Below are 27,492 nucleotides of genomic sequence, written 5' to 3' on the forward strand. Positions count from 1 at the left end.
GTCTGAGGGGTGGCCTCTGCCGCAGATGTTATCTTTGTTTTAGCTCGCTAACAGCCAAGGACTTCAAGGACCTCGACGCAGATAAGACGACAGCACGCAGACGAAGCAGAGACAAGGCAAAATCACATGGGCCGTTAACAGCCAAGGACTTCAAGGACCTCGACGCAGATAAGACGACAACACGCAGACGAAGCAGAGACAAGGCAAAATCACATGGGCCGCTAACAGCCAAGGACTTCAAGGATCTCGACGGAGATAAGACGACAGCACGCAGACGAAGCAGAGACAAGGTAAAATTACAAGGCCCCCCCAGCACATTCCGTCACGTATGGTGCGTCCTGGACCTGCTTTGCATAATATATGCGACCACTCCTTTTTGAGGCGCCCTCAGTGATGTTGACTGTGGAACTCCTGAATAAATAGAGGGACACGGGAGCTGAACCTTAGAGCGTAGGGTGAGACTGTGACTTAGTGTGCATTTCCATGCTTTCTCCTCATAAGCTAAATTGAACGCTGTCTCTGCATGGTTCCTTGCTTCTTGTCTGTTTAAAGGCTTACTGAAATGCGATTTTCTTATTTAAACGGGGATAGCAGGTCCATTTTATGTGTCGTACTTGATCATTTCGCGATATTGCCATATTTTTGCCGAAAGGATTTAGTAGAGAACATCCACGATAAAGTTCGCAACTGGAGAAAAGCCCTGCCTCTACCGGAAGTCGCAGAAGATGACGTCACATAAAATAATCAAGTTTAAAAAAAAAAAAAGGCAATTGCATTGTGAGCGATTCAGATGTTTTTAGACACATTTACTAGGATAATTCTGGGAAATCCCTTATCTTTCTATTGTGTTGCTAGTGTTTTAGTGAGTTTAATAGTACCTGATAGTCGGAGGGGTGTGTCCACGGGGGTCTTGAGGCCAGTGTCTGAGGGAAGTCGACGGCAGCTGTATGGACGGCGCAAGCTCAGCTGATCTCCGGTAAGAGGCGACTTTTTACCACAATTTTCTCACCGACATTTGGTCGGGATCCATGTTCGCTTGACCGCTCTGATCCATAGTAAAGTTTCACCTCCGGGAATTTTAAACAAGGAATCACCGTGTGTTTGTGTGGCTAAAGGCTAAAGTTCCCAACGCAATTTTCGCCAGTCCTGATGTGTGTGTCCAGTTTGGGGAGTTTTGAAGCATTTTAAGGAGGGTCAAATTACAGCTCAAAGAGGCAAAAATTACATTTTTTGGGGAACATTTTGTTTTGAAAGGGTTTTTGACAACTTCCTGTTGATTTTTGCTGAAAGAAGTGAGTGTATGAAATGTAGGTCTAAGTCAGACCTACATAGAGGTTTTTGTTTCATGTCTCTATGACATTCCAAACGGAAGTTACACGCAGTTTTGTCTGTGTTTTCTACCTAGAGGGTGCTAGAGCGCAATTTTGATTTTTGGGGTTTGGTTGTTTAATAAATTGGGAAGGTGAAGTGAATTACATTTATATAGCGCTTTTTCTCTAGTGACTCAAAGCGCTTTACATAGTGAAACCCAATATCTAAGTTACATTCAAACCAGTGTGGGTGGCACTGGGAGCAGGTGGGTAAAGTGTCTTGCCCAAGGACACAACGGCAGTGACTAGGATGGCGGAAGCGGGAATCGAACCTGCAACCCTCAAGTTGCTGGCACGGCCGCTCCACCAACCGAGCTAAGGTTTGCCATACCAATGTGTGTGTAAAATTTGGTGAGTTTTGAAGCATGTTAAAGGGGTCAAATTACAGCGTGAAGGTGCGGAATGATAATAAAGAAAGAAACAATAAAACCTTACAGATAGAATAGAGTCCTCTGTCCCATTGTACCAAAAGGGACATTGCGGTCCCTAATTAGACACATTTACTAGGATAATTCTGGAAAATCCCTTATCTGCTTATTATGTTAATAGTAATTTAGTGAGATTATAAAGTCAAACCTGAAAGTCGGAGGGCTGCGGTGAACGCCAGTGTCTCTGAGAGAACCCGAGGAGCCAAAATCATAGCTGCCTTTTCGAGCTGCAGGATGAGGTCGCATAATCCACTGAAGTCTCCGGTAAGATCCGACTTAATATCACAATTTTCCCATCCAAAAACTTGCTGGTTGACGTAGAGCAGGGGTGCCCATTACGTCGATCGCGAGCTACCAGTCGACCGCGGGGGGTGTGTCAGTCGATCTCGAGCTGGGCTTTTAAAAAAAATAGACCTAAAAATGAGTGATCATCAATCTTCACCAAGACGTCACTTAAATGACATTCAGGGTACCGGAGGGTCTTGTGAGATGACGCTGGCTGCTGCAAGATCATTATTATGAAAATATGACCGAGAGGAAGGCGAGAAACACTTTTTATTTCAACAGACTCTCGCGCCGTACCTTCCGTCAAAACTCTAAAGGCCGACTGCACATTTCCTATCTTCACAATAAAAGCCCTGCTTCATGCTGCCTGCGCTAACTAAATACAGAGTCTCGGAAAACTGGCGTGCACAAGCGATCCCTCAGAAAGCTGGCGTGCACATCACTTGTGCACGCCAGCTTTCTGAGACTCTTATTTTGTTAGTGCAGGCAGCATGAAGCAGGGCTTTTATTGTGAAGATAGGAAATGTGCAGTCAGCCTTTAGAGTTTTGACGGAAGGGACGGCGCGAAAGTCTGTTGAAATAAAAAGTGTTTCTCGCCTTCCTCTCTGTCATTTTTTCATAATAATGAACTGGCAGCAGCCAGCGTCATCTCACAAGACCCTCGGGTGCCGTGAATGTCAATCAAGCAAGCTACGGAATTTGCCGCCAATGTTTTTCTTGTAAAGTGTATGGAAGCTGGATGAATAAGATGCCAAAAACCAACCACTTTCATGCGGTATTGTACAGAAAGGACAACTTTTTTTCTCCTCCATTTGAAAATGTGGGCGTTATCATCATTACTGTCTGATTCCAATCAATGCAAGTCATCAGAATCAGGTAATACACCAACTTATATTCTTGTCTTTGTGAAAGAAAGACATCTATATGTGTTACACATGCTTGTATTATCATTAAACACATTTAACTTGCTTACAAAAATGTCTCTTTCACAAATAAATAAATATAAATGATATATATAAATGAGGTAGATCCCCTCGAGTTGGTCAATTGAAAAGTAGCTCGCCTGCAGAAAAAGTGTGGGCACCCCTGACGTAGAGAAACATGTTCGCTTGACCGCTTTGTGTTAAAGCTTCACAACAAACGAAGAAACACCGGCTGTCTTTCGGTTGCTAAAGGCAGCTGCAATCCACCGCTTTCCACCAACAGCGTTCTTCTTTGACGTCTCCATTATTAATTGAAGAAATTGCAAAAGATTCAGCGACACAGATGTCCAAAATACTGTGTAATTACGCTAATATTTCTTAACAGTCCGTGACGTCACGCATGCCGCAACGTTTTCAACAATAAACTCCGCGGGAAATTTAAAATTGCAATTTAGTAAACTAAAAAGGCCGTATTGGCATGTGTTGCAATGTTAATATTTCATCATTGATATATAAACTATCAGACTGCGTGGTCGCTAGTAGTGGCTTTCAGTAGGCCTTTAATGGATGTCATCAGTGTTTGAAGCTGACATGGAGCATAAAGATATGGTATCGGCGGTATCGCTATTTCCGTATCGATCCGATGTCTATTTAGAATCTCGATATAACTTTGCGTTAGAGTTAGTTGCACGGCGGCGCGCGCGGAGGCGTCAGGATAGTGCGCTCCGGTCTTAAAGGGCAACAATTTATCTCCTCTGTGACATTTGCAAAATCCCGCCACAAACGTAGGCTGACTTCGCCTGGATGAATACTCTTGGTTAAGTGCACCGCCCCCACTTTAACCTTCGTCTTGTGTTAGGGTCGGCACCGACCCGTTTTAGTTTTTAAATGCATAAAAACACCACATACATTTATTTTTTTGCATCAACGCTTTTTGACTTTGTCAGGAACCTCTTTGTCAACAAAATAAAACATTTTAATTTTTTTCACTAAATTATAAAATGCTCTGGTAGAAATGATGACATTGGTGTTGTTAGGGTCGGTTTCGACCCAGTTCTAAAAATAAGACTATAAAGCACTAAGTAGAGCCAAAACTGAACACACTGACAGCCAGCTCCTCTCCCGATCATGTGAGCTTTAGTGGATTCTCATTTTACCTTGTTATCCTGTACAAAAACAATCAAAAGACGGACACTAAAAGTGTCACTTTTTGCCACTCTGATTTTGTTTTTTTATTAGTTTTGGAACTAGTAATCTATTTCTCTTGGTTTCATTTGCTTGATTGGTTGTTTGTTTGACGTTGGATTTCTGTTGCTGAAAAAAATACTTTTTAGCCTTTTTCTTGAAGTAAATATATATGGGTCGAAATTGACCCGTAACACCACAGATGTAACTATAGTTAAAATTCTTAAAATGAAAAAATAAACAAAACACATTTATTTAAGAGATGTGTTCTAATACCCCTTAGTAATAGTTAGGTAACACAACAACCTTTTTTTTAATTTATATGATTCTCTTGAGGTTCGTTTTACTATTTTTAAAAATTGAAATCGAGGGGTATACTGACAAAATAAGGCCCAAAGGCCCAAACCAAAAATATTAAAACCAATATTTTCAAGGATAAGGAAGCCTAACGAGGTAACCAAGAGATGAGAAACAAATTGGATGATAGATAATTGTTTTTAGTGTATTTTACAGCTGATTTAAGACATGGGTCAAAACCGACCCGTTAACATAAGAGATGGTAACAGAAAGCCAACACAAGAGGAAGGTTAAGACGTCAACATTTAATAGCAGATGTAAGTGTGTATGTGTGTGTGTGTGTGTGTGTGTGTGTGTGTGTAACCTTGTATTGCAGCATCGCCACGTTTTTGTACCCTTTTGATCCACGGGAGTTTATTTGTTTGTAAAACCTTTTGTCAGGTAAGATTAGCTTCTTAGCATTGCCGCCGTTGGAGCGCTTTTTGTTGTATTTTGCATTTGGTATTATTCTTAGCACCTTTTTCCCCCTCCGCTGCTGGAGCGTTTTGAGTTTATTGGGGATTTTTGTTAGTTTAGAGGTTAGGTAAGCTCTGTTTTGATAGCCTGTTTAGTTTCTCCCCTTTGGGACCCTTTCCCTTATCACCTTAAAACTAATCTATAATACTCTAGCCTTTAAATAGACCTCCTTTTTGGACCAGTTGATCTGCCGCTTCTTTTCTTTCTCCTATGTCCCCTCCTCCCTTGTGGAGGGGGTCCGGTCCGATGACCATGGATGAAGTACTGGCTGTCCAGAGTCGAGACCCAGGATGGACCGCTCGCCTGTATCGGTTGGGGACGTCTCTACGCTGCTGATCCGCTTGAGATGGTTTCCTGTGGACGGGACTCTCGCTGCTGTCTTGGATCCGCTTGAACTGAACTCTCGCGGCTGTGTTGGAGCCACTATGGATTGAACTTTCACAGTATCATGTTAGACCCGCTCCACATCCATTGCTTTCGGTCCCCTAGAGAGGGGGGGTTGCCCACATCTGAGGTCCTCTCCAAGGTTTCTCATAGTCAGCATTGTCACTGGCGTCCCACTGGATGTGAATTCTCCCTGCCCACTGGGTGTGAGTTTTCCTTGCCCTTTTGTGGGTTCTTCCGAGGATGTTGTAGTCGTAATGATTTGTGCAGTCCTTTGAGACATTTGTGATTTGGGGCTATATAAATAAACATTGATTGATCCAAATAAATATATTTTCTTAAAATCCTGCATCTGTGTTCAGAGTCCTGTTCTGGCCGTAACACTTTCAAGTCCCTTTAACCAAAGACTAAGAGTTCAGCTCCATGCGTTCTCCTCATGAGCTTAATTGAACTCTGTCTCTGCATGGCTCCTTGCTTCTTGTCTGTTTAATAGATGTCATCAGTGTTAGAACTTGAAGTGGAGCATAAATGCTTTTAAAACGCTGTATTTATTAATTAAAACAAGTGCCGGGGGAAAAAATAGTGCTGACATTGCACTTCCTAATATCACTAAAAATGTAACTCATTCCTTTACAGAATAAATACATTAGAAAAAACAAGTGCAACGGTACTTATTTGCACTAAAGTGTTAATGTTGTAGTTTCCCGGCATATTGGATTGTAACTAGTTCCACAGCAGTTTCTATCCTGTTCTTACCATACCACATCGATCTCATTTCATACTGTATGTGTGTTTATGTGTGCGTACACACGAAAAAACTAAACAAATACATAAATATAACAACGAACATACAGTGGGGCAAAAAAGTATTTAGTCAGCCAGCGATTGTGCAAGTTTTCCCACTCAAAATGATGACAGAGGTCTGTAATTTTCCTCATAGGTACACTTCAACTGTGAGAGACAGAATGTGGAACAAAAATCCAGGAATTTTAAAGAATTTATTTGTAAATTATGGTGGAAAATAAGTATTTGGTCAACCATTCAAAGCTCTCACTGATGGAAGGAGGTTTTGGCTCAAAATCTCACGATACATGGCCCCATTCATTCTTTCCTTAACACGGATCAATCGTCCAGAAAAACAGCCTCAAAGCATGATGTTTCCACCCCCATGCTTCACAGTAGGTATGGTGTTCTTGCGATGCAACTCAGTCATCTTCTTCCTCCAAACACGACGAGTTGAGTTGATACCAAAATGGATACATGGATGATACAGCAGAGGATTGGGAGAATGTCATGTGGTCAGATGAAACCAAAATAGAACTTTTTGGTATAAGCTCTCACTGGATCGGTTCGCAGCCGAGTGTGAAGCGACCGGGATTAGAATCAGCACCTCCAAGTCCGAGTCCATGGTTCTCGCCCGGAAAAGGGTGGAATGCCATCTCCGGGTTGGGGAGGAGACCCTGCCCCAAGTGTAGGAGTTCAAATACCTAGGAGTCTTGTTCACGAGTGGGGGAAGAGTGGATCGTGGGATCGACAGGCGGATCGGTGCGGCGTCTTTAGTAATGCGGACGTTGTACCGATCCGTTGTGGTGAAGAAGGAGCTGAGCCGGAAGGCAAAGCTCTCAATTTACCGGTCGATCTACGTTCCCATCCTCACCTATGGTCATGAGCTTTGGGTCATGACCGGAAAGGATAAGATCACGGGTACAAGCGGCCGAAATGAGTTTGGGTCTCTCCCTTAGAGATAGGATGAGAAGCTCTGCCATCCGGGAGGAACTCAAAGTAAAGCCGCTGCTCCTTCACATCGAGAGGAGCCAGATGAGGTGGTTCGGGCATCTGGTCAGGATGCCACCCGAACGCCTGCCTAGGGAGGTGTTTAGGGCACGTCCAACCGGTAGGAGGCCACGGGGAAGACCCAGGACACGTTGGGAAGACTATGTCTCCCGGCTGGCCTGGGAACGCCTCGGGATCCCCCGGGAAGAGCTAGACGAAGTGGCTGGGGAGAGGGAAGTCTGGGTTTCCCTGCTTAGGCTGTTGCCCCCGCGACCCGACCTCGGATAATCGGAAGAAGATGGATGGATGGATGGATATATATATATATATATATATATGTATATATGTCCCAAATTTGGAGGTCTCAAGGTTGGCAAGTATGACCATAGTTCGCGCTTAAAGCTAAGAGCCCAGCAGACAGAAATAGTCGCACGGTCGAGTGGATTTATAAGCAGAGCAACGGTTGAAGGAGCCGATGGCGTCTCGCTGCTGACAAACGTCCACATGCCACAATGTTGTTGGTGCCTCGTGTGTGTTTGTGTTCTTGTATTTCTACCCTTCTTGAGCTATCAACAAGCCTTTTTATATTTGCATAGTTTGTATATATTATTCATGTTGTGAATACAGATATTTATATATCTAGAAAGGGTGGTCCTAAAGAGGTAGGCATGTTTTGGAGGTCTCAAGAAGCTAAGAAATACAAGAATGTATGTGAGTCTACCCTTCTTGAGACAAAAAACAAGGAAAAGTAGCTTCCATATGAGGAGGTGTGAACAATTCTGGACATAAATCATGGTCCCAATACGGAAAACCATTGCATCTAATAGAGAATGTCTCATTTGCACCCCTGGTGGTGAAATCTGTCAAAATGAGGGTGGTCCCAAAAAGGAGGGATTTTTCTAATTGACTGTGTGTCGCTTTTAAAAGTGCTCCCCCTCTGGTCAATATATGAAATAACAAGTGTGTGTAAAAATTTGAAATGCTCCCCCTCAAGCCAACATATGACAAGTGTGTGTAAAAAAAAATATATATATATATACATATATGTATGTTAATAGAGACATACCGTAATAAATTGAAGTAAATAATGAAGATAAAAAAACAATTACAAACAAAAAAAAAATTAACTAAAAGCAGTCTTTTTCTCCTCACAATTTCTTATAAAATTGGGAACAATTTCTCATATTCTTTCTGTTTCTGTAATATCGGAATATTTTCTCGTAAAATAATGACTTTTTTATGTAAAATTATTAATTTTTAATGCAAAATGATGACATTTGTCATATAAAAATTCAAACTTTTATCACAATATTGCCAATGTTTTTGTTGTTCTTATAAAATAGTGACATTTTTCAAGTAGAATTGTGACTTTCAAGTAAAATTCCGATTATTATTACAAAATTGCCAACATTTTACGGTTTCCTTATAAAATTATGACTTTTGTCGAGTAAAATTACGACTCTTTTCATAAAATTGTCAAGATTTTAAGCTTTTGCTTCTAAAATTGCGACTGTTTTTGAGTAAAATTCCAACTTTTATCATAATATTGCACAAATGTTCAGTTTTTCTCGTGAACTTTTGACTTGCGTTGAGTAAAATTACGACTTTTGTTATAATACTGCCAAAATTCAAAGTTTTTCTTGTGAAATGGTGACCTTTTTCTTTTGAAATTCCAACTCATTTTTCACAACTAGCTTTTTTTTATTTGCATAGTATGTAAACATTATTAATGTTGTAAATACGAATCTTTATATATCTAGAAAGGCTGGTCCTAAAGAGGTAGGCATTATTCGGAAAACACAAGAACGTGTGTGTGTGTGTGTGTTTGTGTTCTTGTATTTCTACCCTTCTTGAGACATCAAGAAGCTTCTTTATATTTGCATAGTATGTATGTATTATTAATGTTGTAAATACAAATCTTTATATATCTAAAGAGGGTGATCCTCAAGAGGTAGGCATGTTTTGGAGGCCTCAAGAAGCTAAAAAATACAAGAATGTATGTGAGTCTACCCTTCTTGAGACATAAACAAGGAAAAGTAGCTTCCATATGAGGAGGTGTGAACAATTCTGGACATAAATCATGGTCCCAATATGGAAAACCATTGCATCTAATAGAGAATGTCTCATTTGCACCCCTGGTGGTGAAATCTATCAAAATAAGGGCGGTCCCAAAAAGGAGGGATTTTTCAAATTGACTGTGTGTCGCTTTTAAAAGTGCTCCCCCTCTGGTCAATATATGAAATAACAAGTGTGTGTAAAAAAATTAAATGCGCCCCCTTTTGGCTAAGATTAATACAAAATAAAAAATATATATGTTAAGACAGACATACTGTAATAAATCGAAGTAAATAATGAAGATAAAAAAACAATTACAAACAAAAAAAATAAATTAACTAAAAGCAGTCTTTTCCTCACAATATGTTGACTTTTTTCTTATAAAATTGGGAAAAATTTCTCATATTCTTTCTGTTTCTGTAATATCGCAATATTTTCTCGTAAAATAATGACTTTTTTTATGTAAAATTATTACTTTTTAATGCAAAATGATGCCATTTGTCATATAAAAATTCAAACTTTTATCACAATATTGCCAATTTTTTGGGTTGTTCTTATAAAATAGTGACATTTTTCAAGTAGAATTGTGACTTTCAAGTAAAATTACGATTATTATTACAAAATTGCCAACATTTTACAGTTCCCTTATAAAATTATGACTTTTGTCGAGTAAAATCACGACTCTTTTCATAAAATTGTCAAGATTTTAAGCTTTTGCTTCTAAAATTGCGACTGTTTTTGAGTAAAATTCCAACTTTTATCATAATATTGCACAAATGTTCAGTTTTTCTCGTGAAATTTTGACTTGCGTTGAGTAAAATTACGACTTTTGTTATAATACTGCCAAAATTCAAAGTTTTTCTTGTGAAATGGTGACCTTTTTCTTTTGAAATTCCAACTCATTTTTCACAAGCTTTCTTATATTTGCATAGTATGTATATATTATTAATGTTGTAAATACGTATCTTTATATATCTAGAAAGGCTGGTCCTAAAGAGGTAGGCATTATTCGGAAAACACAAGAATGTGTGTGTGTGTGTGTGTGTGTGAGTCTGCAGCCTCACCGTCCATGTCCAGCCTCTGCATGATGATGGCCAGCTCCACCTCACTGGGCATGTAACCCAGCGAGCGCATGGCCATTCCCAGCTCCTGCTTGGAGATGAAGCCATTGCCGTCACGGTCCAAAACACGGAACGCCTCGCGGATTTCTGCCACACACACACACACACATATAATAATGTCATAAACCCACATAATAATGTCATAAACACACAGGTGACCAGAAAGAGAAATGCTCGCAGTCGTTTTGTTTGTTGCACGGTGACAAAGATGGACGCACGGATAAAGTCTGTTCCCTCCAACCATCTGCTGCTTTTCCCACACTGATGGAGCTGTCAATCATTCTGTGCTGAGGCGGGAAGAAAGGTCGCACAAAGACAAGGGGCCAAACCTTTTTCACCGAGGGTCGCATATAGTAAATACAATTTTTGTGCTGTCAAATTTATATCTTTAATTCAGATTAATCACACTTTTGAATTTGGATTAATCACGATTAATCATAGTTTCTGAAAAAAAGAGCTCAGTGTGTGTGTTTTCTTCTTTTTTTATGTGTTGCAACTTGTCCGTGCATAAAAAGTGCGATATGGATAGTTTGATAAATTAAAAAGTCTTGCTATTTAAAATAAAATAAATATAAATAAGGACAAATATATATATGTGTGTGTGTGTATATATATATATATATATATATATATACATACACATAAAGAAAAGTGTTGCTTTTTTAAACATTTATATAGATATATATATATATGTATATATATATATATATAAAAGAAAAAAGTGTTTTTAAACTTTTTTTTTAATATATATATATATATATATATATATAAGAAAGAAAGAAGAGCTTAGCTTTTTTAACAATTTTCTAATATATAAGAAAAGAAAAAGAAAAACTTTGCTTTTTAAATTTTTTTGTATTAAAAAAACAAACACATATAAAGACTTGCTTCTATATATATATAACATAATATATATATAATATAATATTATATATATGTATACATATAACAAAAAAGTAGCTTTTTTTTAACCATTTATATATTTATAGAAGACAAAAAAGACAAGTGTTGCTTTTTCATATACAAAAAAAGAAAAGCATTGTTCTATATATATATATATATAAGAAAAATGTAGTTCTTTTAATCAATTATATATTTATAGAAGACAAAAAAGACAAGTGTTGCTTTTCATATACAGTATAAAAAAAGAAAAGCATTGTTCTTTAAATTTTTTTTTAAATATATGTAAAAATGCATGTGTGTGTGTGTGTGTATGTATGTATGTATATGTATATATATATATATATATATATATATATATACATACATACATACATATAAGAAAAAGGTTGCTTTTTTAATCAATTATATATTTATAGAAGACAAAAAAAGACAAGTGTTTCTTTTTCATGTATAAAAAAAGCATTGTTCTTTGAAACTTGTTTTAAATATATGTAAAAATGTATGTATATATATATATATATACATACACATAAAAAACAATTTATTATAAATCTAAAAAAGAAAAAAACAGAAAGTGTTGCTTTACTTATGTCTGGTACGTTTGCTGCTAATATGCCACCAGCGTTGCCTGTTGTCAAAGTCTAGTAACATTGGCTGCCTCAAAATCCTGTTTTGCTTTCAGATGCTATTTTAAACTTGTGCTGCGATAAGAGAATTCAGCACTGCAATATATGCAAACGACCCTGGTTTGATCCGACGTCTCGTCACACCGTATTTGCAAGCGAAATCTGCAACCCGGTCTGCGTCTCCTCGCTCATCTGCACATATCTTTTCACGCCGCCTTTCAGGCAACCATCCGCCGCTAAGATGAAGAAGCATGTGTCACGGTGCCACCCGGTAGTTGTGACTCCAAGATGCAGAGACAGGAGACGACGTGCAGCTATGAAGAGTCTTTCGGTCTCAAAACGCAAGGAGAGTGCAGCAGGGAAGTGCGCAGGAAGCCTCATTAAGCCCATGAAAGAAACAATGGGGTTACCTCTACATACAAGTGTTACGGGTATGTACATACATATATACATACATATATAGTTGAGATTACTGTGGTTTGTCCGTTATACAGTGCTCAGTACCGGGGTAGAGCGGAATATACGTTAGGTCAGGAAAAAACACGGAGGCTATTTCATCCCTACGACCCTGTTTCGCAGGTTTCCCTGCTCTTCAGGGGGTTTTAAAGCTTCAGGAGACCAGCCCTTCCAGTGCAACCATAGCCTCAGCAAGCGAGGTCTAAATCCAAACAAAAAGTCATCTTATGTCGAGCGAAAAAAGCCCCTTCCGCCCGGAAAGAAATGCAGCTGCTACTTCAAAACAGATAAGGAGCTGACCAAAACAGCTCTGTGAGCCGACAAACAGGAGCCCTTTACGACAAAACAAAGAGTTTACTAGCGGACATAGGATAAAAGCGAGGAAATCACGAGAAGACACACCACATGGGAAAATACTATCTGCTTTAAACATGACTATAGATGAAGAAAGAACACTTAAAATATCTCTTTCTCACAGTAGTGAAGTGAAGTGAATTATATTTATATAGCGCTTTTCTCTAGTGACTCAAAGCGCTTTACATAGTGATACCCAATATCTAAGTCACATTTAAACCAGTGTGGGTGGCACCAGGGAGCAGGTGGGTAAGGTGTCTTGCCCAAGGACACAACGGCAGTGACTAGGATGGCGGAAGCGGGAATCGAACCACAGTATCCACTAACAAACTTGTCCGCGTCATTCAACTTAATGAATTATCGTGTTCAGAAAGTTTCACAACAGAAGCGATTGCCACTCTCCACTTCAACGTAAAACACAGCATAATTCTGCTCACAGAGCTATTTTGGCCAGCTCCTTATCTAGTTTGAAGTAGCAGCTGCATTTCTTTCTGGGCGGGAGAGGCTGTTTTTTTCGCTTTACATAAGATGACTCTTTTTGTTTGACTTTAGACCTGGCTAGCTGATGCTATGGTTGCACTTTAAGTGCTCGTCTCCTCAAGTTTTGAAATCCCCCGAACAGCAGGGAAACCTGCGAAACAGGCTTATGGGGATGAAATAGCCTCCGTGGAGGATATATATCTATATATATATATATATATATATATATATATATATATATATATATATATATATATATATATTAGTGTGTATTTTAATGTAATCTATACACATGCTTATCACTTCTGACACAGGTTCACTTTAAAAACAAAACGGACTGCTGATATTATCGGCCGATAAATGCTTTAAAATTATCGGTATCGGTTTCAAAAAGTAAAATTTTTTACTTTTTAAAATGCCGCTGTACGTTAGTGGTACACGGACGTAGGGAGAAGTACAGAGTGCCGATAAACCTTAAAGGCACTGCCATGATATCTACGGCTTTTCACACACACAAGCGAATGCAAAGCATACTTGGTCAACAGCCATACAGGTCAAACTGAGGGGTGGCCGTATAAACAACTTTAACACTGTTACAAATATGCGCCACACTGTGAACCCACACCAAACATATTTCAGCAGACCATCCGCACCGTAACACAACAGAACAAATACCCAGAAACCCTTGCAGCACTAACTCTTCCGGGACGCTACGATATACACCCCTTGTGCTACCCCTCCAACCCCACTCACCTCAACCTCCTCATGCTCTCTCAGGGAGAGCATGTCCCAAATTCCAAGCTGCTGTTTTGAGGCATGTTACCAAAAAATAATGCACTTTGTGACTTCAATAATAAATATGGCAGTGCCATGTTGGCATTTTGTGTTTCCATAACTTGAGTTGATTTATTTCGGAAAATCTTGTTACATTGTTTAATGAAGGGGGTGTCCAAACTTTTTCCACTGAGGGCCGCACACTGAAAAATCAAACCAAGCGGGGACCATTTTGATATGTCTTTATTTCAAAAACCAATATATGTGTAAAAATATACATTTAGGCCTCCACTCAGGTTTGATCCCAGGGACCCCAAAGGATTTAAAATGTGTCATTATTTTGTATTATTATTATTCCAGGTTTAAATATGTTGATCAACATTAGGTCTATCTGTCAATATAACCTTTTCAAAGATTTAAGTTGTATGCCCTTTTTGTCAAAGAAAACCCTGTTTTGTTATGGAAAACAAACAAAATATGCAATAGTTTCCCCCAATAGAATTTTAAAGTGGAATATTTGAGATTATAGAATAATTGGAGCCTTAAAAATGTCAACACATAACACCATTGATTTCAATTTGTTATTTTTTTTTTTAGCAATAACAAAAAAAAAAAAAATCGCACTATTGAGGATCCAAAAGGGTCCTACTCATTAAAAATAAAAAACTTTTTTGTTTTTACTGTTTACTTTAAACACAATCGTCTTGAGATCAATTTCCGATCCATCAGTCAATTATAACTTTCATTGTTGTTTATGTGTTTTGTTTGTTCTTATGAGGCGCTTCTTTAGAAAACAAAACAACTGTTTTTTATATGGCAAACACAAAATATGCAACATTTTCCCCCCCAAAAAATATCTCAAAGTGGAATCTTTAATGTGACATTGATTTTGATTAATTATTATTTTTTAAAAGAAAATAACAGCCTGCACGACAGCTTTGTGTTATTAGAGTAAACATTAAATAAATAAATGGGTTGTACTTGTATAGCGCTTTTCTACCTTCAAGGTACTCAAAGCGCTTTGACACTACTTCCACATTTACCCATTCACACACTGATGGAGGGAGCTGCCATGCAAGGCGCCAACCAGGACCCATCAGGAGCAAGGGTGAAGTGTCTTGCTCAGGACACAACAGACGTGACGAGGTTGGTACTAGGTGGGATTTGAACCAGGGACCCTCGGGTTGCGCACGGCCACTCTCCCACTGCGCCACGCCGTCCCTAATAACACATTCATTCTTTTTTTATTTTATTTTTGTCATGAAAAAGGGGAGGTTTTTGGGTTGGTGCACTAATTGTAAGTGTATCTTGTGTTTTTTTATGTTGATTTAATTAAAAAAAAAAAAAATATATATATATATATTTTTTTTTTTTATTCTTATGCGGCCCGGTACCAATCGAGCCGCGGCCCGGTGGTTGGGGATCATTGATTTAGCCAGTTTATGCTTGAAAACACTCAATTAAGGACCACAAAATTGTAGACTCCATCCATTTTCTACTGCTTATTTCCTGCGGAGTCGGGGGGTGCTGGATTACAACATTTTATTGTCACATTTCACCTGTTTACTCTTTTATACCACTTTTTCTGTTTTTTATTTTTTTATTCGTATTTTTAGAATGTGCTTAGGGCCGTTAAAAAATTACCCGTGGGCCGCAAATGGCCCCCGGGCCGCACTTTGGACGCCCCTGGTTTAATGCATCCAGCGGGGCAGCACAACAAAAATTAGGCATAATAATGTGTTGATTCCACGACTGTATATATCGGTATCGCTAAGTAAGAGTTGGACAATATCGGAATGTCGGCAAAAAAGCCATTATCGGACATCTCGAGTTGTTATTATGGCGTTCGCTTCACTAATAACATATCTAACCATTAGCAAATGCTGAGGGCCGAAAAAAAAAAAAAAAAAGGCGGAAAATGGAACATTTTGGAGACCCCTGCAGTGAAGAGAGGGATCCATCATTGTAGTCATTGCGAGGAGGAGCAACAGGCACCATTTAAAGAATCATTTGACAGAACATAATCCTAATCCGTGTTCCCGAGTGGAACAATGAATTTTACATGAGCTTCACGTCTATCTCTGTCGGGGCCCGGACCGGATTAACATTCCCGTCCTGACTCGCTGCTCCTTCCTCTGCGGAGGAGGAGTAGGAGGAAGAAGAAGAAGAGCAGTCGGCGAGGAGCGCCTTTGTCCTGTCAGCTGACGTCCCCGCCTGGAAAACACCCGGCGCGTCTTCAGAGCGCCGCTGCTGTCTTACAAAGTCGGGACTCACAACATCGTCAACTTTTTTCCACTTCTGCCAACATCCATCCATCTTCTTCCGCTTATCCCAGGTCGGGTCGCGGGGGCAGCAGCCTAAGCAGGGAAGCCCAGACTTCCCTTTCCCCAGCCACTTCGTCCTGCTCCTCCCGGGGGATCCCGAGGCGTTCCCAGGCCAGCCTGAGAGACATAGTCTCCACTTCTGACACCACTCGGAATTGTCCAGTTTTGGATATCAATCCCTCCTCTCTGTGATCCACCTTATCGTGGTCGAGGAGTTTGCGTGTCCCGATGATCCTGGGGAGCTATGTTGTCCGGGGGCTTCTACGCCCCTTGGTAGGGTCTCCCAAGACAAACAGGTTCTAGGGCAGGGGGTAGGGAACCTATGGCTCTAGAGCCAGATGTGGCTCTCAGATAATTATATTTATGTAGCGCTTTTCTCTAGTGACTCAAAGCGCTTTACATAGTGAAACCCAATATCTAAGTTACATTTAAAGCAGTGTGGGTGGCACTGGGGGCAGGTGTGTAAAGTGTCTTGCCCAAGGACACAACGCCAGTGACTAGGATGGCGGAAGTGGGAATCGAACCTGGAACCCTCAGGTTGCTAGCACGGCCACTCTCCTAACCGAGCTAAGCCGAGTAACACTCTTCCATATCAGTCGGTAGCTAATTGCTTTGTAGATGTGGGAAGCAGCGGGAGGCAGGGTGCAGGTAAAAAGGTGTCTAATGCTTAAACCTATGACTCTAGAGCCAGATGTGGCTCTCAGATAATTATATTTATGTAGCGCTTTTCTCTAGTGACTCAAAGCGCTTTACATAGTGACACCCAATATCTAAGTTACGTTTAAAGCAGTGTGGGTGGCACTGGGGGCAGGTGTGTAAAGTGTCTTGCCCAAGGACACAACGGCAGTGACTAGGATGGCGGAAGCGGGAATCGAACCTGGAACCCTCAGGTTGCTAGCACGGCCACTCTCCTAACCGAGCTAAGCCGAGTAACCGTGTAATACTCTTCCATATCAGTCGGTGGCTAATTGCTTTGTAGATGTGGGAAGCAGCGGGAGGCAGGGTGCAGGTAAAAAGGTGTCTAATGCTTAAACCTATGGCTCTAGAGCCAGATGTGGCTCTCAGATAATTATATTTATGTAGCGCTTTTCTCTAGTGACTCAAAGCGCTTTACAAAGTGTCACCCAATATCTAAGTTACATTTAAAGCAGTGTGGGTGGCACTGGGGGCAGGTGTGTAAAGTGCCTTGCCCAAGGACACAACGCCAGTGACTAGGATGGCGGAAGCGGGAATCGAACCTGGAACCCTCAGGTTGCTAGCATGGCCACTCTCCTAACCGAGCTAAGGCGAGTAACCGTGTAATACTCTTCCATACCAGTCGGTGGCTAATTGCTTTGTAGATGTGGGAAGCAGCGGGAGGCAGGGTGCAGGTAAAAAGGTGTCTAATGCTTAAACCTATGGCTCTGGAGCCAGATGACTGCATCTGGCTCTCAGATCAATCTTAGCTGACATTGCTTAACACGATAAGTAATGAATAATTCCGCTGGTAATCACAGTTTCAAAAATAACGTTCAAATTATAAAACATTCTCATGCATTTTAATCCAACCATTCGTTTTCTACCGCACCTGTTCAAGATGTCGCATTAATGGTAAGAAGTATTTAGAATAACAATGTTGTTAAAAAGAATAAGAGACTTATTATACTCTACAAATGTTGGTACTACTTAAAAATGCACAAATTTAGTTGTATTCAGTGTTGAAAAATGTTATATGGCTCTCACGGAAATACATTTTGAAACATTTGGTTTTCATGGCTCTCTCCGCCAAAAAAGTTCCCGACCCCTGTTCTAGGGTGAGGGAGCGGCTCGAAGACTTCTATGGGAATGCAAAAACCGAGACTGAGATTTCCGTCACCGGGGCCCCCCTCGGTGAGTTGGGGCACGATGACGAGGGCCTGTCCCCATGGAGCCCGAAGAGGGATCGTGGGTCTTCCCTCCAATGGGCTCACCACTCATAGGAAGGGCACTTGCCGGTCCGATCCTCAGCTACATAAGGAGCCAGATGAGGTGGTTCGGGAATCTGGTCAGGATGCCACCCGAACGCCTCCCTAGGGAGGTGTTTAGTAGGGATGTCCCGATCCGATATTGATATCGGAAATCGGTCCGATATTAGCCAAAAAAGTGAATATCGGATTTTATCGGACTGAATCTAAAAACTCCCATATAAGCGCTCCGATATAAGCTGTCCATTTGCCGCTGCAGCACTTCTATAATAGGTGACTGGTTTGATCACACTCCAACACAGTAGGTGGCGGCAATGCCCCTTAATGGCATTGGCGGCCGCGGAAGAAGAGCGTCTCTGATCCAGCATGCACAGCCCACGTGATCACAACAACAACAACGCGTGGAAGTATTTTAACTCACAGCATGCCGAAATGCTTATCTTCTAAAAAAAAAATCTCCACATTATGCTCGGACTGCAGAAAGTGGAGAAGGAGGAGGAGGAGTAGGAAGGGTAGTCAGCACTGACTGATTATTATTTGTTTTATGCTCTTGTTATTAGAGTGATATGTTTATTGTGTTTACACTATTCTTCAGTGAAGACTAAGAGTAATTACTACATTGTTTTGGGCATAGTCAGTCAGTGAAACTGGAGCTGTGAACTCTTAATTTAGAGCAGTTGGACAGTGGACAATATTGTGTTGTTTTTGTGGTTTTTGTCCCTGCCCACAATTGTTTCCAACATATGCTGACAGTAAAAAAATAACTGAAGTGAACTTGAATTGTTTGCACTTTAAAACGTTTTTTGTTTTTTTTATTGGATTTATTTAGGTTATTTTTCAGGGTCTTCTAATTTATTTTTAATTTATTCTTTTCAATTGTATAATTATGTTGGTATTAGTGGTTATTTTGTACTTTAAATATAACATTTTGTTTTTATTGGATTTGTTGAGGTAATACTCTTACGTTGAAGGTTAAAATTTATGTAACCAATTGGTTGATAATAAATGGGTCAGTTTTTCCTATACCTACTCTTGCTGACTATTGTTTTCTGTTTTAACACTACAAAATCAGTAACAGTAACATTACTTTATCAAGCCTTTTCTAACATTCTACAAAACAAAATAAGGAATAAATATATGTATGATTCGTGCCTATATCGTATCGTATTGATATCGGTATCGGCAAATACTCAAGGCTACAATATCGGTATCGTATCGGAAGTGAAAAAGTTGTATCGGGACATCCCTAGTGATTAGGGCACGTCCGACCGGTATGAGGCCACGGGGTAGACCCAGGACACGTTGGGAAGACTATGTCTCCCGGCTGGGCTGGGAACGCCTCGGGATCCCCCCGGGGAAGAGCTGGACGAAGTGGCTGGGGAGAAGGAAGTCTGGGCTTCCCTGCTTAGGCTGCTGCCCCCGCGATCCGGATTTGGATAAGCGGAAGAAGATGGATGGATATCAGTCCCATAACGATATCAGCAGGAATGATGGAAAAGGTTTGAGTCAAGTGAAATGAGTCACAATGGGAAGTATTACTAACCGTTTGGAATTGAGTGATGCTGTCGTTAAGTTGAAGCCGAGTGGCAATTGTAAGCACAATCATTTAATGAAGTTGAATGACACGCACACATTTGTTACTGAATACTGTGAGAATGAGATATTTTCAAGTAATCTTTCTTAACAGGCGGCCAAGTGTGGAGTCGGCTGTCTTGGTTGCTTTGCTGGGTCTGCTCCGGTCTCTGGCCCCCCCGAGCAGATGATGGAGGGGAACACCGCAGACGCCACCACAGTGTGTATGTTTTTACTTTTGTAGCTGTATGTAGAAATAGCTGGTTGCATCATTTCTGCTCTTTTAATGTCTTTAATGTCCGTTGATTTGTCCCTCCCAAACACATGCTCATGTGTGCTATGGCTATGAGTTTTTGTTTTTTTTACCTCTAGGCCTCAGTCTGGACCCCCTCTACAGGGGCACAGGCTTAGATTTAGACTTAGACCCGTCAGCGATCCTGTTCTGTCTCCCTGTAATGTCTGTCTGATCTTGGATGGGATTGTGCTGAAAATCTTAATTTCCCTTCAGGAATTGATAAATAATTACTGATTCTGATTAATCCATAGTCTTGTTCAAAGCGGATAGTATTTTCCCATGTAGTGGGTCTTCTTACTTTTATCTTATCTTAACTCTTTGTTTCGTCTTAAGGGCTCCTGTTTGTCGGCTCAGAAAGCTGTTTTGGCCAGCTCCTTATCTGTTTTGAAGTAGCAGCTGCACTTCTACTAACAGTTTGAATCGAGAATGGGTATTTTGGAATTCCTGGAATTTCGGAAAAACGGGGAATTTGTACGAGGGGGGAAAAAATGGGAGCATTTGTTGTCCAAACTAAGAGAAATGTTTTCAAAGTGGAATGGTCAAAAAACTTTCCACAAAAAGGTAAAAATAAGGCTTTGGGAAAACTTTGGAATTTCTTTGACGTTGGAAAATAGTAGTTTGATTGTCCAAGGTGAGTGGAGTCGGTTCGAATCGGGTGAGAAATGTGAGAGTTGTGCATGTTTGAAAATTTCAATGGGCGAAATGTCCTGGAAAACCGTGAATTTTGCAGCCGAACGTCTCAGAATCATACAACTTAGTAGTTGATACATGCTTACTGTTAGCATGCTATTTTTTTTTTTTTTTTTTTGCCAATTTTGCAGCCGAACGACTCAGTGTCCGATAACTTAACTCATATAACTTGGTACTTGACAAATGCTGACATTAGTGTGCTATTTTTTTGTGCCAATTTTGCAGCCTTAGACTCATATAAATTGGTACTTGATACATGCTAACATTAGCATTCTAGCATGCTAACTTTTTTAGTCCATTTTACAGCCGAAGTCATATAACTTAGTACTTAATACATGCTTACTGTTAGCATGCTATATATATTTTTTTTTTACCAATTTTGCAGCCCGACGACTCAGACTCATATAACTTGGTACTTGACACATGCTAACATCAGTGTGGTAAATTTTGTAGCCAATTTTGCAGCCGAACACCTTAGACTCATATAACTTGGTACTTGATACATGCTAATATTAGCCTTCTAGCATGCTAACTTTTTTTTATTTTGCCAATTTTACAGCCGAACGCCCCAAGAGTGCGATAATCTGGCACTTGACACATGTTAACATTAATGAGCTAAATTTTTTCAGCCAATTTTGCAGCCGAACGCCTCAGACTCATATAACTTGGTACTTGATACATGCTTACTGTTAGCATTCTAACTTTTTTAGTCCATTTTACAGCACAACGCCTCAGACTCATATAACTTGGTACTTGATACATGCTTACTGTTAGCATTCTAACTTTTTTAGTCCATTTTACAGCCGAACGCCTCAGACTCATATAACTTGGTACTTGATACATGCTAACATTAGCATTCTAGCATGCTAACTTTTTTAGTCCATTTTACATTCAAACACCTTAGACTCATTTAAATTGGCACTTGAAGCATGCTTACTGTTAGCATTCTAACTTTTTTAGTCCATTTTACAGCACAACGCCTTAGACTCATATAACATGGTACTTGATACATGCTAACATTAGCATTCTAGCATGCTAACTTTTTTAGTCCATTTTACATTCAAACACCTTAGACTCATTTAAATTGGCACTTGAAGCATGCTTACTGTTAGCATTCTAACTTTTTTAGTCCATTTTACAGCCCAACTCCTCAGACTCATATAACTTGGTACTTGATACATGCTTACTGTTAGCATTCTAAATTTTTTAGTCCATTTTACAGCCAAACGCCTTAGACTCATATAACATGGTACTTGATACATGCTAACATTAGCATTCTAGCATGCTAACTTTTTTAGTCCATTTTACATCCAAACACCTTAGACTCATATAACTTGGTACTTGATACATGCTTACTGTTAGCATTCTAACTTTTTTAGTTCATTTTACAGCCGAACGCCTTAGACTCATATATCTTGGTACTTAATACATGCTAACATTAGCATTCTAACTTTTTTTTTTTTTTTTCCAATTTTACAGCCTCAGAACGCCTCAGTCCGATAACTTGGTACTTGAGCCATGCCAACATTACTACATTAATTGAGTTAGCAACTTGATAACAATACTTTGTGATAAAGTTCATAGTTCATAAATGCTTACTGTAAGCATGCTAGATTTTTTTTGTGCAAATTTTGCACAAAATTGGCACTTTGTATTTGATAACTTTGTACTTGTACATGCAAACATTAGTGTGCTAAATTTTTTTAGCCAATTTTGCAGCCGAACACCTTAGACTCATATAAGTTGGTAATTGAAACATGCTAACATTAGCATTCTACCATGCTAACTTTTTTAGTCCATTTTACAGCCGAACGCCTCAGAGTCTTTTAACTTAGTACTTGATACATGCTAACATTAGCCTTCTAGCATGCTAACTTTTTTAGTCCATTTTACAGCCCAACGCCTCAGACTCATATAACTTGGTACTTGATACATGCTTACTGTTAGCATTCTAACTTTTTTAGTCCATTTTACAGCACAACGCCTCAGACTCATATAACATGGTACTTGATACATGCTTACTGTTAGCATTCTAACTTTTTTAGTCCATTTAAAGCCCAACGCCTCAGACTCATATAACTTGGTACTTGATACATGCTTACTGTTAGCATTCTAACTTTTTTAGTCCATTTTACAGCCCAACGCCTCAAACTCATATAACATGGTACTTGATACATGCTAACATTAGCATTCTAGCATGCTAACTTTTTTTGTCCATTTTACAGCCGAACACCTCAGACTCCTATAACTTGGTACTTGATACATGCTTACTGTTAGCATTCTAACTTTTTTAGTCCATTTTACAGCCCAACTCCTCAGACTCATATAACTTGGTACTTGATACATGTTTACTGTTAGCATTCTAACTTTTTTAGTCCATTTTACAGCCCAACTCCTCAGACTCATATAACTTGGTACTTGATACATGTTTACTGTTAGCATTCTAACTTTTTTAGTCCATTTTACAGCCCAACGCCTTAGACTCATATAACTTGGTACTTGATACATGCTAACATTAGCAATCTAACTTTTTTAGTCTATATAAAGCCCAAAACCTCAGACTCATATAACATGGTACTTGATACATGCTTACTGTTAGCATTCTAACTTTTTAAGTCCATTTTTCAGCACAACGCCTCAGACTCATATAACTTGGTACTTGATACATGCTTACTGTTAGCATTCTAACTTTTTTAGTCCATTTTACAGCCGAACGCCTTAGACTCATATAACATGGTACTTGATACATGCTTACTGTTAGCATTCTAACTTTTTTAGTCTATTTAAAGCCCAAAACCTCAGACTCATATAACTTGGTACTTGATACATGCTTACTGTTAGCATTCTAAATTTTTTAGTCCATTTAAAGCCCAAAACCTCAGACTCATATAACTTGGTACTTGATACATGCTTACTGTTAGCATTCTAAATTTTTTAGTCCATTTTACAGCCCAACGCCTTAGACTCATATAACTTGGTACTTAATACATGCTAACATTAGCATTCTAACTTTTTTTTTTTTTGTTGCCAATTTTACAGCCTCAGAACGCCTCAGAGTCCGATAACTTGGTATTTGAGCCATGCCGACATTACTACATTAATTGAGTTAGCACCTTGACAACAATACTTTGTGATAAACAAAAGTATTTTGCTAGTATTTAATTGATGCACTAATTCAATCAATCAATCAATCAATGTTTACTTATATAGCCCTAAATCACTAGTGTCTCAAAGGGCTGCACAAACCACTACGACATCCTCGGTAGGCCCACATAAGGGCAAGGAAAACTCACACCCAGTGGGACGTCGGTGACAATGCTGACTATGAGAAACCTTGGAGAGGACCGCACATGTGGGCAACCCCCCGGGGAACCGAAAGAAATAAATGTCGAGCGGGTCTAACATGATACTGTGAAAGTTCAATCCATAGTGGATCCAACACAGTCGCGAGAGTCCAGTCCAAAGTGGATCCAAGACAACAGGGTACATTGTTCCTTGGCAGACGAGCATCCTTAGAATGACTCCTACCTCCTTTCCTCTCATCCTTCATCCTTTTCTTGCACCATCAAGTGAGTGCGGGGTCTCTCCAAACAAAGTGAGATTTATTTGTATGCAGACGCGAAAAATTGTGCACGCGGGAATGAGCTGCTCCCTAATGTAACCGTGTGTGTGTGTGTGTGTGTGTGTGTGTGTGTGTGTGTGTGTGTGTGTGTGTGTGCTGTGATTGATGAAACGCCTTAAAGTGGCGAGCGGAGTGGCGCTCCGACACGGAATGATTAACAGTCCGAGATGATCCTTGAAGAACCTTCACAACTACAGTCAAGTGAGATTCGGAGGCTTCACACGAACCCGAACACCTCAAACCCGTCTTGCCGATACACTTACGGCGCCCTTCGCGCCGACCTTGACCCGCGGCAGCGTGAAAAAGTTGCCGTGCTCGCCAGGGAGGAGGATTAAAGTCCTACTGAAAGCCACTACTACCCACCACTCGGTCCGATAGTTTATATATCAATGATGAAATATTAACATTGCAACACTTACAAAATTACAATTTTAAATGAAAACGTCGCGGAATGATGACGTGTGTTTGTGACGTTTTTGGTTGGAAGGGACATTTTACCCCAGCACCACTTACGGCTAAAAGTCGTCTCTTTTCATCGCATAATTACACAGTATTTTGGACATCTGAGTTTCTGAATCTTTTGCAATTTGTTCCAATTAATAATGGAGACGTCAAAGAAGAATGCTGTTGGTGGAAAGCGGTGGATTGCAGCTGCCTTTAGCACCGAAACTATAGCCGGTGTTTGTTTGTTTGTTGTGAAGCTTTAACACAGAGCGGTCAAGCGAACATGTTTCTCTACATCAACCAGCAAGTTTTTGGACGGGAAAATTGTGATATTAAAAGCCTACTGAAAGCCACTACTACCCACCACGCAGTCTGATAGTTTATATATCAATGATGAAATATTAACATTGCAACACTTGCAAAATTACAATTTTAAATGAAAACGTCGCGGAATGATGACGCGTGTTTGTGACGTTATTGGTTGGAGTGGACATTTTAGCCCAGCACCACTTACGGCTAAAAGTCGTCTCTTTTCATCGCATAATAACACAGTATTTTGGACATCCGAGTCTCTGAATCTTTTGCATTTTGTTCCAATTAATAATGGAGACGTCAAAGAAGAATGCTGTTGGTGGAAAGCGGTGGATTTCAGCTGCCTTTAACACCGAAACTATAGCCGGTGTTTCTTTGTTTGTTGTGCAGCTCTAACACAGAGCGGTCAAGCGAACATGTTTCTCTACATCAACCAGCAAGTTTTTGGACGGGAAAATTGTGATATTAAAGGCCTACTGAAAGCCACTACTACCCACCACGCAGTCTGATAGTTTATATATCAATGATGAAATATTAACATTGCAACACTTACAAAATTACAATTTAAAATGAAAACGTCGCGGAATGATGACGTGTGTTTGTGACGTTATTGGTTGGAGTGGACATTTTAGCCCAGCACCACTTACGGCTAAAAGTCGTCTCTTTTCATCGCATAATTACACAGTATTTTGGACATCTGAGTCTCTGAATCTTTTGCAATTTGCTCCAATTAATAATGGAGACGTCAAAGAAGAATGCTGTTGGTGGAAAGCGGTGGATTGCAGCTGCCTTTAGGACCGAAACTACAGCCGGTGTTTCTTTGTTGTGAAGCTTTAACACAGAGCGGTCAAGCGAACATGTTTCTCTACATCAACCAGCAAGTTTTTGGACGGGAAAATTGTGATATTAAAGGCCTACTGAAAGCCACTACTACCCACCACGCAGTCTGATAGTTTATATATCAATGATGAAATATTAACATTGCAACACTTACAAAATTACAATTTTAAATGAAAATGTCGCGGAATGATGACGCGTGTTTGTGACGTTTTTGGTTGGAGTAGACATTTTAGCCCAGCACCACTTACGGCTAAAAGTCGTCTCTTTTCATCGCATAATTACACAGTATTTTGGACATCTGAGTCTCTGAATCTTTTGCAATTTGTTCCAATTAATAATGGAGACGTCAAAGAAGAATGCTGTTGGTGGAAAGCGGTGGATTGCAGCTGCCTTTAGCAACCGAAACACAGCCGGTGTTTCTTTGTTGTGAAGCTTTAACACAGAGCGGTCAAGCGAACATGTTTCTCTACATCAACCAGCAAGTTTTTGGACGGGAAAATTGTGATATTAAAGTCCTACTGAAAGCCACTACTACCCACCACGCAGTCTGATAGTTTATATATCAATGATGAAATATTAACATTGCAACACTTATAAAATTACAATTTTAAATGAAAACGTCGCGGAATGATGACGTGTGTTTGTGACGTTATTGGTTGGAGTAGACATTTTAGCCCAGCACCACTTACGGCTAAAAGTCGTCTCTTTTCATCGCATAATTACACAGTATTTTGGACATCCGAGTCTCTGAATCTTTTGCAATTTGCTCCAATTAATAATGGAGACGTCAAAGAAGAATGCTGTTGGTGGAAAGCGGTGGATTGCAGCTGCCTTTAGCAACCGAAAGACAGCCGGTGTTTTTTTGTTTGTTGTGAAGCTTTAACACAGAGCGGTCAAGCGAACATGTTTCTCTAGGTCAGGGGTAGGGAACCTATGGCTCTAGAGCCGGATGTGGCTCTTCTGATTAAAATCTTAGCTGACATTGCTTAACAGGATAAGTAATGAATAATTCCGCTGGTAATCACAGTGTTAAAAATAACATTCAAAATACAAAACATTCTCATGCATTTTAATCCATCCATCCGTTTCCTACCGCAACTGTTCAACAAGTATTTATTTATTAATTATTGGTTTGCTTGAAAATAACATTGTCATTAAAAGATGCGGGACTTAATATACTCTAAAAATGTTGGTCTTACTTATAAATGTACGTATTTAGTTGTATTCAGTGTTAAAAAAAAATAATTATATGGCTTTCATGGAAATACATTTTAAAATATTTGGCTTTCATGGCTGTAATTTGACCCCCTTAAAATGCTTCAAAACTCACCAAACTGGACACACACATCAGGACTGGTGAAAATTGCGATTTAATAAAAAACCAAACCCCAAAACTCAAAATTGCGCTCCAGAGCCCCCTAGGAATACAACACAGAAAAAACTGCTCCTAGGAAGAAAACACAGACACAACTGCTTGTAACTTCCGGTAAGAATGTCGTAGAGACATGACACAAAAACCT

At 39.8% G+C, this 27,492-nt stretch overlaps 1 protein-coding gene across 2 annotated transcripts in view; it reads right to left on the reverse strand.

Moving 5' to 3' along the window:
• LOC133551966 (calcium-binding protein 8-like) overlaps positions 1-27,492 on the reverse strand; it is an 89,294-nt gene that overhangs the window by 34,011 nt on the left and 27,791 nt on the right. For both annotated transcript variants that reach the window (XM_061899173.1, XM_061899174.1), the window contains exon 3: positions 10,281-10,424. In XM_061899173.1, coding sequence (XP_061755157.1) covers positions 10,281-10,424 — 144 coding nt within the window. The remainder of the gene's footprint in view (positions 1-10,280; positions 10,425-27,492) is intronic.

The sequence above is a fragment of the Nerophis ophidion genome, linkage group LG04 (genome assembly GCF_033978795.1).
Source record: "Nerophis ophidion isolate RoL-2023_Sa linkage group LG04, RoL_Noph_v1.0, whole genome shotgun sequence".
Lineage (NCBI taxonomy): Eukaryota > Metazoa > Chordata > Actinopteri > Syngnathiformes > Syngnathidae > Nerophis > Nerophis ophidion.